Source organism: Rhinoderma darwinii, chromosome 3, assembly GCF_050947455.1.
Source record: "Rhinoderma darwinii isolate aRhiDar2 chromosome 3, aRhiDar2.hap1, whole genome shotgun sequence".
NCBI lineage: Eukaryota > Metazoa > Chordata > Amphibia > Anura > Rhinodermatidae > Rhinoderma > Rhinoderma darwinii.
In genome coordinates, this window is record NC_134689.1 from 400,932,583 (window position 1) to 400,948,274 (window position 15,692).

At 43.0% G+C, this 15,692-nt stretch overlaps 1 protein-coding gene across 7 annotated transcripts in view; it reads right to left on the reverse strand.

The window, feature by feature from the left end:
• The window catches only part of CACNA1A (calcium voltage-gated channel subunit alpha1 A), a 267,076-nt gene extending 259,987 nt beyond the window's left edge, over positions 1-7,089 (reverse strand). For 6 of the 7 annotated variants that reach the window (XM_075859128.1, XM_075859126.1, XM_075859122.1 and 3 more), the window contains exon 1: positions 5,948-7,089. In XM_075859128.1, the coding sequence (XP_075715243.1) occupies positions 5,948-6,198 (251 nt within the window). In that variant the 5' untranslated portion in view covers positions 6,199-7,089. The remainder of the gene's footprint in view (positions 1-5,947) is intronic. The other variant, XM_075859127.1, reaches the window with a different exon arrangement.
• Positions 7,090-15,692: the final 8,603 nt, after the last annotated feature.

A 15,692-nucleotide genomic window follows, 5' to 3' on the forward strand; every position in this document is an offset into this window, starting at 1 on the left:
CAGGTTACGCTAGGGACCATTTGCAAGACAGACCTGGGATACACTAACAACACTCAGGCAAGGATCAGAAGGGCAGGGCCCTTTTTATAGTCCAAGAAATCATGGGCAGTTGATGATGATGATTTCCACATGTGCGCGCGCTGGCCCTTTAAGGCCGGGCATGAGTGTACGGATACAGTGGACCGGAGTGGAAGTGAGCGTTGGGGTCTCCTAGGAAGAAGATGCGAGCCAGTGCTCACTGATCCAAGGCTGTGGGCGTCGGGAGGTAAGTAACCCCGACGGCCCGTGGCCATGGACACTACGGGTCCCATGCCCCTACGCTGTACAATTTTCTCCTCTATAGGTAGGCCTGGCATCTTCTTCTAGTGAGTGTGACCTGTTGGTGGTTTTTACTGAAGAGTCGTCTGAGATTATATCAGATTTTGTTTCAGAAACGGCGCCCCCCTGGTCCATGGGCTTTGTCGGGTATTGTAGTGCATCCCCAATCCAGCATAGACAAACATTCAACAGTTACTGTTCTCAATTCAATGATTGATCAATGGAGCATAAATTGGAAGAAGGCAATGGACACAACAGGCCAACATTCAGATGGGTGACCATATATAACCTGGCTGTTAAATTCTAAAATGGGTTCTTGAATGAAGGGGGGTTTGGTGCTGAGGTTTACTTTTTACTTTTTTCAGGTTGTCTACCTCAGACACCACACATCCCACAAAGTGCTACTGATCATCTCAGGGAGCAACAAATGTAAAAGGAGTTTGTGAATAGGTAAGGGAATCATTAGGGGATCTCATTTTGCTATGGGATCCTACATCCACAATATACACTCCTAAAGACCTACAATGTGGCCATACTAATACATCAAAATGACTTTCCGTGAGGCTCCAAGACCTTCAAAGGGCCAAACATGATCAATCCGCTACACCAGAGCCCCAACCTTAAATTTGAATGTTGCATAAGAGCCATATATAACATGTGGTGTTAGTCCAAAATAAAATAAAAGTCGAGTGGCTGTAACTTGTAATACCCATAATATGGTCAATCAAGCAATCAAGTGCCAGTTTGATAAAGCGGGTGTCAACTACCAGTGTCTCTAAATGTCTTGACAATTATCATAAGGCTATTATAACCCCGGTGTCATTGGTGGATAATAATATGTTCAGCAGCCACTAGCAGAGGGCCCCAAGTGTGGTGGGTGCACACGTGCCCTATGGAGGGTCACTTGGCATCACTTGTGTCAGATTGGCTGTCAATGCGATCAGACATTTCTGGACATTTGAAGGAGAACAATATATACTTTCAGGTGAAGTTGTTAAGCATGGAACTTATTTTATTTAACATTATGACATGACAATGAATTCCTCTAGCCACTGCGACTATTTACATGTGTCAGATAAACTGACAGGATTGCAAATCGGCCTATTCCACATGAGCAACTTGCCAAACAAGATACAGCAGCAAATCAGACAAGCGACATCAAGGAAACAGTTGTAAAAAGCAATAAGCGTTGTATAACGGGATTCGTAAACAAGGGTTAATGAGCACCGGCCCATGCAAAAAAAAACAATATCACATAAACCCCCCCACACACACACTCAATGTCCACTATAGGAGAGGAGTTATCTCGTGTCTCCCCACCAAGCTTCTGATCTCCTAAAAATTCCTGTGGAGTCCTAAACAGGGTCAGATTCCCAATGTGGAAGAGAATGGGCCAACCTAGGATGACTCCCCGCTTCTCCACTGGACCTTGTCTTCACCACAACAGTATGTACACTCATGGTAAACATATCTTAAGACATGTTACAGCTTATCCATGTATTGAGTTTAGAGTCAGCAATTCAAATCTGGATCTTAATTGCTCTGAGACTATAGTATCAGATTCATTCCCTCAGGAAGAGCACGAATCGTACACTCTGATACCACATGAATATCTAGAAAACAACCATCATGGTGAATATTGATCCTACTAAGACAAATGGAATCTTCTCAGACATTATCATATGTGTGATCATGCGTGATCATCTTCCATTTCCTGGAAAAGAACCTACTAATGACCAAAGTGGACCTGGTCAATTGAGCCAACCACGGATGAAATCAAGCATTGGACATATCACTGGCCAAACGAGTCTTGGTACGAAGAACTGGCCAACTAAATCTTGGCGATTACAGATGACTCAATGAATCTTGGAGTATTACTTGGCCGATTGCATTTTGAGGGCTGTTTCCGGTTTATTGAGGCCAACCAGAAGACTACTAAAAAGTGGAACCAACCATTGGTCTTAAGGCCAAAAGCCAGCTGCTTGACTCTTGGCTTATTTAAACTTGTATCAACAAATTGCCTACTAAATCCTAAAGCCAACCACTGGCCAATTCCATATTTTGGGCTAGCACTCTTAAACTAAAATTTTAAGACTAACCATGAGTCGACTGAATTTTAAAACCAACTAGTAGCCAATAGAGTTTTGAGGTCTACCACCGGCTAAATGAATCTTGAGGCAAAACAATGTCTTATTGTATCTTGGAACCAAGCACTGACTGATTCAAACTTGAAGCCAACCAACTAAATCTCACCTAAGTAAGTGGCCCAATAGGTCATTAATTCATGTGGGCTCACAGAATGCTTATAATCATCGTTACAAGCCATAAGATATAATTGGTGGGGTTCCACATGCTCAAAACCCTTTAGTTCTAAAACTGAGGGTCCATTTGGAATGAGACATTAACTGTACCACAATTTCAATTATCGGCCATTATAGTCTCTACTATGGTCAAATATTCTGGAAAAAAAACAACAACATTTACCTGTATGGATCGGCTTTCCATATTTCAGTACTACAGTTTTCTAGCTCTCATAGACTGGCATAACCAAGATGACTATTTAAGAGTATGCCAAAATGCCCCCATAGTGGTGAGCTATGCCCTCTCGACTATTTAGAAGCCCAAAGATGGCTTGCACAACAGTGTTTTGCCATAGACTTGAAGGATGGGGTACGATAAGTTTACCGATAAGGAGGATCGGATACGATAAGTCTACCAAATATTACATGTGCCCTCTTGGTACTTCTGACTGACTGAGGGGTGAAGCAGGTTCTGTACTTGTAGTGCATTCTAGATTTTGGTTACTGAATGTCATTGTGGGTGTGGGGCATTTAGTGGGTACCAGTCTACCCTCTAGCTTATATTTATTAGGACATCTAGTAGTTGACCCAATTTTTTTGGAGGTAGTGACAGGTGATCTTTGAAGCTAGTCTTGTCGGGCTTTCTACAACACGTGACAACATAGAATTTTGCATTATTTTCAACGTAAAATATTCATGCACAATGTACAATTAAATATATTGTGTACAAGGAAACAAGCACCATACAAAAGGAAATCATTTCTTTCCACGACTCGATAATACATCACCTCTACAACTTATAGATTGCCAGCTCTTCAGACAAGCTCATGGAGAGACATGAGTAGTGTTGTACTGTATTATATACTCATTAACCCCATTACAGCAGTAGGTCCCCCACCACCACCACTCTGTGTTATGTTCTGCCAGATATGTTCTCACAGCCTTACAGTGTGTCTGCAGCAAAGATCCCAGTGCTGACCATTATCTGTTCACTATCACACTACACCAGGAAAACAGCCTGAAGGGTGGATATCTCTAGACGTCACTATCAAAATTCGGAGCCCAATATGACACCAAACATGGAAACTTTTATTTAACAATGCAAAGACTAGTTGATTTACTACAAAAGATATAGATAGATAGATAGATAGATAGATAGATAGATAGATAGATAGATAGATAGATAGATAGATAGATAGATAGATAGATAGGTAGATAGATAGATATGACATGTCTGTCTGTCTGTCTATCTATCTATATCTATCTATTTGTCTCATATCTATCTATCTCATATCTATCTATCTATCTATTTGTCTATCTATCTGTCTATCTATCTATCTATCTATCTATCTATCTATCTATCTATCTATCTATCTATCTATCTATCTATCTATTTGTCTATCTATCTGTCTATCTATCTATCTATCTATCTATCTATCTATCTATTTGTCTCATATCTATCTATCTATCTATCTATCTATCTATCTATCTATCTATCTATCTATCTATCTATCTATCTATCTATCTATCTATCTATCTATCTATCTATCTGTCTATCTATCTATCTATCTATCTATCCATTTGTCTATCTATCTATCTATCTATCTATTTGTCTTATATCTATCTATCTATCTATCTATCTATCTATCTATCTATCTATCTATCTATCTATCTATCTATCTATCTATCTATCATCTATCTATCTATCATCTATCTATCTATCTATCTATCTATCTATCTATCTATCTATCTATCTATCTATCTATCTATCTATCTATCTATCTATCTATCTATCTATCTATCTATCTATCTATCTATTTGTCTCATATCTCTCTATCTCATATCTATCTGTCTCATATCTATCTCTCTCTCTCTCTCTATCTATCCATCTCCTATACACCTATATATTTACATTTATGTGTATAATATTACATCTTATATGTGGTCCTCTGTATACGTGCCTGGGTACTGTGCAGGTATACATGATCCACATGACAAGCACTGCGTCTACAATCCAGTGCTCACCTATATGTATGTAGAGCACAGGTATGACCAGGAGGACTGCACCTTGCACCCTGCAGTGGGCACATATGCATTGTACACAATAAAGCAAAATCCATACAAAGCACACAACCATAGAAAGAGCTTGACCAGGGCTATGTTTACCATGATCGTCATCAGCTGGTAAACCTCAGGGATATGTGCACAGAATGCAGCATTATCAGGCGGATTTATTAATGGAGCAATGCACTGCAGTGCTATATATAGCACCATACATGTTTTATATATGCTATGCCCAGTGCTTATAGACAACACAAACATATGCATTGAATGATGGGCATAGTGACATACTTCTGCCCATTTCCCTGGCACATTTATTACATCGTCCAGATGGTACGGTATATGTGAGTGTGTGTGTATATATACAAAGCCCCCATACTGTACAGGTCCTGGCAAGAACAGCTAAATGTACTATGTGTAGAGATTCTTGTACATATACTCAATATAATCATACTGTAAATCTGTGTGATAGATAGATAGATAGATAGATAGATAGATAGATAGATAGATAGATAGATATGAGATAGATAGGTATGAGATAGATAGATAGATAGATAGATAGATAGATAGATAGATAGATAGATAGATAGATAGATAGATAGATAGATAGATAGATAGATAGATAGATATGAGATAGATAGATAGATATGAGATAGATAGATAGATAGATAGATAGATAGATAGATAGATAGATAGATAGATAGATAGATAGATAGATAGATAGATAGATAGATATGAGATAGATAGATAGATATGAGATAGATAGATATGAGATAGATAGATAGATAGATAGATAGATAGATAGATAGATAGATAGATAGATAGATAGATAGATAGATAGATAGATAGATATATAGATAGATAGATAGATATAGATGTCACAAATAAATATAAATTATATTCCAAAATCTGGGCAGACAAAAATGATACTGTACATTACTAAACCCACATATTGTATAGGACAGGGCTGATATTTACACACAATAGATCTATACACACGCTTGACATATAGGACAGAGGAAATATTTATATCTTACTATAGATAATCCTAAACTTGTAGTATAGACACATATGACACTATAGATCCACTTACACACATGCACATATATAAATGGACACATATACATCTCCTGTACATGGATCTGCCTATCTCCATGGTTTTTGTGCATCAATATATATACAACCAACCAATACACCATGGAGTCATGTTTAACCCTTACAGTGCACCATGGCCTATTGCACCCCAATGTCAAGAATAAAAAGGATATGGCCATTCGGTGATTTTTTTGGCGTATTTCCTCACCACGTTGTCTTCGCTGAAGAGGAAGAGGGAACGGTTGACGGTAAGGCAGTTCTGCCGTACTGGGATCGGGTTGTACAGCGCCATCGTTCGGGCCCTCTGTGCCATTGACTGTTTGTAGATCCGCTGGGCCCCCGGGGGCCCACCTTGTCGACTTCCACGACCTGCGCCTCCCCCGCCACCACGGGCCGGCACCTCGTCCCCAAAGCGAGCCCCCATGATGTCGGGGACAAAGTCCGTGGGTTACCGGAAAGCAAGGAGCAAGGAAAAGATGTAGGAAAAGTAGAGGTAAGGACGCTGCAAAGCATCACATCTCATCCAGACAGGCAGCGTCCCGGATATGACTGCACGCTCCTCAGGTATCTCCGCAGACAGGTGCTCATATAGAAAAGACCGAATATACCGAGAGGAGCTCTCAACTTAACAGTAGCATGCAGCGCAGGAGAAGACACGTACGCCCATTAACTAGTCCTATATACGGAAAGAATTCTATACAGGGTCTTCATGCATGAAAGTCCAGGTAGCAGGCAACAAATGGAGATATGTATGTAGAGAGGTAAGGGTTAAGAACGGGGGGCGATCACACATTCCCTCGCTGCCGGACTCGTCACTTTAAAAAAAAAAAGAAAAAGAGTAATAATAAAAAGGAAGAAAAAAACCCAAAATTAAAATTAAAAAAAAAAAAGATTGAGGGGTCTAGCGGTGCGGACCCTCTCCCCTGCACGCTCTGCCGTTTTCAGACCTGCCGTTTTCAGAGCTGCATCTTTCAAGATCCTGCAATCCGTCCGGGGCGGTGGGAGGAGGAGGAGGTGGAAAGGGGGGCTGGTAGTGGGTGATAGGAAGAGAGAGAGCGAGAGGTGGTGGTGGGGGGGACTGAGTGAGAGCAAGAGGAGGGAGATAAGGCAAGCTCAGAGTATGGGGGAGTCGGGGAGAACCTCAACCATTGAGCCACAATGACATTTGGAGATGGGAAATCATTCACAATGGGTTATTGATTGGCAATGGGATGATGAGAGTTGGGTTGGCGGGTGGGTTCTGCCATGCTTGGCACTTCCATTATATTCCCTATACCCCCTTATTATAGAAGATGCTCCTATGTGTGTCCAGTCTGGAAGATAGCTGCTAAGTCTCAATCCTTCACAGCAGCAGAGGGAGAGAGATCCAGCAGGAGAGGGAGGGGGAGACTGGAAGAGAAGGAGGGGAGAGATATGCTGCAGTCCTCGTCTCCACTCCCCCCCCCCACCACTCCCCCTGCCCTATGCAATACTAAAAGGTCTGCCTAGGATCGGCCATTGGGAGACATAAGAGGCATTGAAAGTCCAGATTGGATAAGACTGGATACAGCCGGGTAGACCTATAGAATTTGGATCACCTAAAGGATATGGATTGGGGGGGGGGGGGGAAGGTGGAGGTGTAATTCATCCTGGCTGCTCGGTCCCTCTATATACACATGATAGCCTTAGGCCAATCACTGCAGCAGCTGTCCTGCCAAACCCACACAGGTGGGGGAAGGGAGAATCAGGAAGAGGACAGGAATATGACAAGCCAAGTGGAAAGTGACAGAAGGGGGTGAGGAAAATGGGTGATGGATAAGGTAATAGCCTGGGCTGACATACAGTACAGGTGCTGGAGATAGACTGCTCTAGACTGTTGGTAGGAAGAAGTTAAGGGTCAGCTGTAGAGGGCGCTAGTGAGCAAGAGGGAAAGTGCATAGGGAGTTATGCAGTGATGTGTCACACATTACAGTCTGGACTGGGAGCTGTCCAAGTGCTGAACCGCCTCACCAGACAACAGCAGCAGCAGCCTGTGCACTACATGGCGACACTGCACCAAGATCTTAACCCTTCTCCTGCCTGCACAGAGAAACGCATCAAATCTGCTCAGCAGGCTGGAGAGTACATGTCATTGTATACTGTATACTGCAAGACATTATACACAGTATATCAGGGATGAGTTACCAGTCCCCCACATCCATCTATCTATCTATCTATCTATACAATATCCAGCCATCCATCCAATTACTATCTATCTATCTATCTATCTATCTATCTATCTATCTATCTATCTATCTATCTATCTATCTATCTATCTATCTATCTATCTATCTATCTATCTATCTATCTATCTATCTAATATCTATCTATCTATCTCATATCTATCTATCTATCTATCTATCTCATATCTATCTATCTATCTATCTATCTATCTATCTATCTATCTATCTATCTATCTATCTATCTATCTATCTATCTATCTATCTATCTATCTATCTATCTATCTCATATCTATCTATCTATCTATCTATCTATCTATCTATCTATCTATCTATCTATCTATCTATCTATCTATCTATCTATCTATCTATCTATCTCATATCTATCTATCTATCTCATATCTATCTATCTCATATCTATCTATCTATCTATCTATCTATCTATCTATCTATCTATCTATCTATCTATCTATCTATCTATCTATCTATCTATCTATCTATCTATCTATCTATCTATCTATCTCATATCTATCTATCTATCTATCTATCTATCTATCTATCTATCTATCTATCTATCTATCTATCTATCTATCTATCTATCTATCTATCTATCTATCTATCTATCTCATATCTATCTCATATCTATCATCTATCTATCTATCTATCTATCTATCTATCTATCTATCTATCTATCTATCTATCTATCTATCTATCTATCTATCTATCTATCTATCTATCTATCTATTTCATATCTATCTAACCAATATCCACCCACCCAACTACGCACTCTCTCTCTCTTGCTTAATGTGCTAGGGACAGTTCTGCTACAGCTTTCCTGTCTGTGTTGCAGCATGTGTCTGGTTAATGGGGTAATTCTTACAACTGTGACTGGCATGGCTCCACTTCTGTAGCTCCATAAGCTGGGAATGTTTTCTGCCACTACTCTGTCATTCAGTCTCTTCACTAGTATCACTAGTAAAACACTGGTATATGAGCAGGAGCAATGATCTGACAGGAATCTGCAGGAATCTGAACTGCCACTATAATACCACTGAGCTGCCACTATGCTACCACTGCACTGACACTATGCTACCACTGCACTGCCACTACGCTACCACTGCACTGCCACTATGCTACCACTGCACTGCCACTATGGTATCACTGAGCTGCCACTACGCTACCACTGCACTGCCACTATGCTACCACTGCACTGCCACTATGGTATCACTGAGCTGCCACTATGCTACCACTGCACTGACACTATGCTATCACTGCACTGCCACTACGCTACCACTGCACTGCCACTATGCTACCACTGCACTGACACTATGGTATCACTGCACTGACACTATGCTACCACTGCACTGACACTTTGCTACCACTGCACTGCCACTATGCTACCACTGCACTGACACTATGCTACCACTGCACTGACACTATGCTACCATTGCACTGACACTATGCTACCACTGCACTGTCACTATGCTACCACTGCACTGACACTATGCTACCACTGCACTGCCACTATGCTACCACTGTGCTTCCACTATGCTACCACTGCGCTGGCACTATGCTACCACTGTGCTTCCACTATGCTACCACTGCGCTGGCACTATGCTACCACTGCGCTGCCACTATGCTATCACTGCGCTGACACTATGCTAACACTGCGCTGCCACTATGCTACTACTGCACTGCCACTATGCTACCACTGCGCTGCCACTATGCTACCATTGCACTGCCACTATGCTATCACTACACTGACACTATGCTACCACTGCACTGACACTATTCTATCACTACACTGACACTATGCTACCACTTCACTGCCACTATGCTACCACTGCACTGACACTATGCTACCACTGCACGGCCACTATGCTACCACTGCACTGACACTATGCTACCACTACGCTACTACTATGCTAGCACTGCACTGCCACTATGCTATCACTGCACTGCCACTGTGCTACCACTGCACTGCCAATATGCTACCACTACACTGCCACTATGCTACCACTACACTGCCACTATGCTACCACTGCGCTGCCACTATGCTATCACTGCGCTGCCACTAATCTTTCACTGCGCTGCCACTATGCTACCACTGCGCTGCCACTATGCTATCACTGCGCTGCCACTATGCTATCACTGCACTGACACTATGCTACCACTGCACTGACACTATGCTACCACTGCACTGCCACTATGCTACCACTACACTGACAATATGCTACCACTGCACTGACACTATGCTACCACTGCACTGCCACATCACTGACACTGTGCTACCACTGCACTGCCAATATGCTACCACTGCACTGACACTATTCTACAACTGCGCTGCCACTATGCTATCACTGCAATGACACTATGCTACCACTGCACTGACACTATGCTACCAGTGCACTGCCACTATGCTACCACTACGCTGACAATATGCTACCACTGCACTGGCACTATGCTATCACTGCACTGACACTATGCTATCACTACACTGCCACTATGCTACCACTGCACTGCCACTATTCTACCTCTGAACTGACACTATGCTGCCACTGTACTGACACTATGCTATCACTACACTGACACTATGCTACCACTGCACTACCACTATGCTACCAATGCACTGCCACTATGCTACCACTGCGCTGCCACTGTGCTACCACTGCCACTATGCTGCCACATCACTGACACTGTGCTACCACTGCATTGCCAATATGCTACCACTGCACTGACACTATTCTACACCTGCGCTGCCACTATGCTATCACTGCACTGACACTATGCTACCACTGCACTGACACTATGCTACTACTGCACTGCCACTATGCTACCACTACACTGACAATATGCTACCACTGCACTGACACTATGCTACCACTGCACTGACACTATGCTATCACTGCGCTGCCACTATGCTACCACTGCGCTGCCACTATGCTACCACTGCACTGACACTATGCTACCACTGCACTTCCACTATGCTACCACTACACTGACACTATGCTACCACTGCACTGCCACTATGCTACCACTGCACTGCCACTGTGCTACCACTGCACTACCACTATGCTGCCACATCACTGACACTGTGCTACCACTACACTGACACTATGCTACCACTACACTGACACTATGCTACCACTACACTGACACTATGCTACCACTGCACAACCACTATGCTACCACTGCGCTGCCACTATGCTATCACTGTGCTGCCACTATGCTACCACTGCGCTGCCACTATACTACCACTGCACTGACACTATGCTACCACTGCACTTCCACTATGCTACCACTACACTGACACTATGCTACCACTGCACTGCCACTATGCTACCACTGCACTGCCACTGTGCTACCACTGCATTGCCACTATGCTGCCACATCACTGACACTGTGCTACTACTGCACTGCCAATATGCTACCACTGCACTGACACTATTCTACCACTGCGCTGCCACTATGCTATCACTGAATTGACACAATGCTACCACTGCACTGACACTATGCTACCACTGCACTTACACTATGCTACCACTACACTGAAAATATGCTACCACTACACTGACACTATGCTACCACTGCACTGACACTATGCTACCACTACACTGACACTATGCTACCACTGCACTGACACTATGCTACCACTACACTGACACTATGCTACCACTGCACTGACACTATGCTACCACTACACTGACAATATGCTACCACTGCACTGACACTATGCTATCACTACACTGCCACTATGCTACCACTGCACTGCCACTATTCTACCAATGAACTGACACTATGCTGCCACTGCACTGACACTATGCTATCACTACATTGACACTATGCTACCACTGCACTACCACTATGCTACCACTACACTGACACTATGCTACCACTACACTGATACTATGCTACCACTACATTACTACTATGCTAGCACTGCACTGCCACTATGCTATCAATGCACTGCCACTGTGCTACCACTGCACTGCCAATGTGCTACCACTGCACTGCCACTATGCTACCACTACACTGCCACTATGCTACCACTGTACAAACACTATGTTACTACTGCGCTGCCACTATGCTATCACTGCGCTGCCACTAAGCTTTCACTGCACTGCCACTATGCTACCACTGCGCTGCCACTATGCTATCACTGCGCTGCCACTATGCTATCACTGCACTGACACTATGCTACCACTTCACTGACACTATGCTACCACTGCACTGCCACTATGCTACCACTACACTGACAATATGCTACCACTGCACTGACTCTATGCTACCACTGCACTGCCACAATGCTACAACTGCACTGCCACTGTGCTACCACTGCACTGCCACTATGCTGCCACATCACTGACACTGTGCTACCACTGCACTGCCAATATGCTACCACTGCACTGACACTATTCTACCACTGCGCTGCCACTATGCTATCACTGCACTGACACTATGCTACCACTGCTCTGACACTATGCTACCACTGCACTGCCACTATGCTACCACTACACTGACAATATGCTACCACTGCACTGACACTATGCTACCACTGCACTGACACTATGCTACCACTACAATGACAATATGCTACCACTGCACGGACACTATGCTATCACTACACTGCCACTATGCTACCACTGCACTGCCACGATTCTACCACTGAACTGACACTGCTGCCACTGCACTGACACTATGCTATCACTACACTGACACTATGCTACCACTGCACTGACACTATGCTACCACTGCACTGACACTATTCTACCACTGCACGGACACTATGCTATCACTGCACTAACACTATGCTACCACTGCACTGCCACTATTCTACCACTGCACTGACACTATGCTACCACTGCACTGACACTATGCTATCACTACACTGACACTAGGCTACCACTGCACTACCACTATGCTATCACTAAACTGACACTATGCTACCACTGCACTGACACTATGCTACCACTACATTACTACTATGCTATCAATGCACTGCCACTATGCTACCACTGCGCTGCCACTATGCTATCACTGCGCTGCCACTATGCTATCACTGCACTGACACTATGCTATCACTGCACTGACACTATCCTACCACTGCACTGCCACTATGCTACCACTACACTGACAATATGCTAACACTGCAGTAACACTATGCTACCACTGCACTGCCACTATGCTACAACAGCACTGCCACTGTGCTACCACTGCACTGCCACTATGCTGCCACATCACTGACACTGCGCTACCACTGCACTGCCAATATGCTACCACTGCACTGACACTATTCTATCACTGCGCTGCCACTATGCTATCACTGCACTGACACTATGCTACCACTGCTCTGACACTATGCTACCACTGCACTACCACTATGCTACCACTACACTGACAATATGCTACCACTGCACTGACACTATGCTACCACTACACTGACAATATGCTACCACTGCACTGACACTATGCTATCACTACACTGCCACTATGCTACCACTGCGCTGCCACTACATTGCTCTGTTATAACTATGTTTTGACTACACTGTTTTATTAATGTACTGTCTCTTTATTGTCATTCTTGTTCTATTACTAGACTGTCCCTATTATACGGTTATCTATCACTATATTGTGTCTATTCTGTAACCACACCAAGTAAGCAGCTACACGGGGAGCAAAAGAAGCAGTTATATTGGGGACCTGGTGCCTAAGGGGGCCCATACCCTACTTTTCCCCTTAATGTTAACAATTTTGCATTAGGTCCCAGGAGGTTGAAGTTATGCCTCTGCACTACAATGTTCTGCACTACGGAGTATTAAATCTACAGTGGTACTCTCACTAGTTCTATCACCACATGGTGCCGATTCTATCCCTTCAACCTGCTATTAATACATGGTCACTATTCTATTCCATCTCGGTTCTATCTTCGAATACACTTACTATTAGTATATTGTTTCATAACTACAGTACGATTATTATATAACTACACTCTACTATTACTACACTGCCACTAGTTTATTACCACACACTGCTATCACTACACTGCCACTATTATATTACTACACTCTGCTATTACTACACTGCCACTATTATATTACTACACTCTGCTATCACTGCACTGCCACTATTATATTACTACACTCTGCTATCACTACACTGCCACTAGTTTATTACCACACACTGCTATCACTACACTGCCACTATTATATTACTACACTCTGCTATTACTACACTGCCACTATTATATTACTACACTCTGCTATCACTACACTGCCACTATTATATTACTACACTCTGCTATCACTACACTGCCAATATTATATTACTACACTCTGCTATCACTGCACTGCCACTATTATATTACTACACTCTGCTATCACTACACTGCCACTATTATATTACTACACTCTGCTATCACTACACTGCCAATATTATATTACTACACTCTGCTATCACTACACTGCCACTATTATATTACTACACTCTGCTATCACTACACTGCTACTATTATATTACTACACTCTGCTATAACTACACTGCCACTATTATATTACTACACTCTGCTATCACTACACTGCCACTATTATATTACTATACTCTGCTATCACTACACTGCCACTATTATATTACTACACTCTGCTATCACTACACTGCCACTATTATATTACTACACACTTCTATCACTACACTGCCACTATTATATTACTACACTCTGCTATCACTACACTGCCACTATTATATTACTACACTCTGCTGTCACTACACTGCCACTATTATATTACTACACTCTGCTATCACTACACTGCCACTATTATATTACTACACACTTCTATCACTACACTGCCACTATTATATTACTACACTCTGCTATCACTACACTGCCACTATTATATTACTACACTCTGCTATCACTACACTGCCACTATTATATTACTACACACTTCTATCACTACACTGCCACTATTATATTACTACACTCTGCTATCACTACACTGCCACTATTATATTACTACACTCTGCTATCACTACACTGCCACTATTATATTACTACACTCTGCTATCACTACACTGCCACTATTATATTACTACACTCTGCTATCACTACACTGCCACTATTATATTACTACACACTTCTATCACTACACTGCCACTATTATATTACTACACTCTGCTATCACTACACTGCCACTATTATATTACTACACTCTGCTATCACTACACTGCCACTATTATATTACTACACTCTGCTATCACTACACTGCCACTATTATATTACTATACTCTGCTGTCACTACACTGCCACTATTATATTACTACACTCTGCTATCACTACACTGCTACTATTATATTACTACACTCTGCTATCACTACACCGCCACTATTAGGGTATGTGCACACACACTAATTACGTCCGTAATTGACGGACGTATTTCGGCCGCAAGTACCGGACCGAACACAGTGCAGGGAGCCGGGCTCCTAGCATCATACTTATGTACGATGCTAGGAGTCCCTGCCTCGCTGCAGGACAACTGTCCCGTACTGAAAACATGATTACAGTACGGGACAGTTGTCCTGCAGCGAGGCAGGGACTCCTAGCATCGTACATAACTATGATGCTAGGAGCCCGGCTCCCTCCACTGAGTTCGGTCCGGTACTTACGGCCGAAATACGTCCGTCAATTACGGACGTAATTAGTGTGTGTGCACATACCCTTATATTA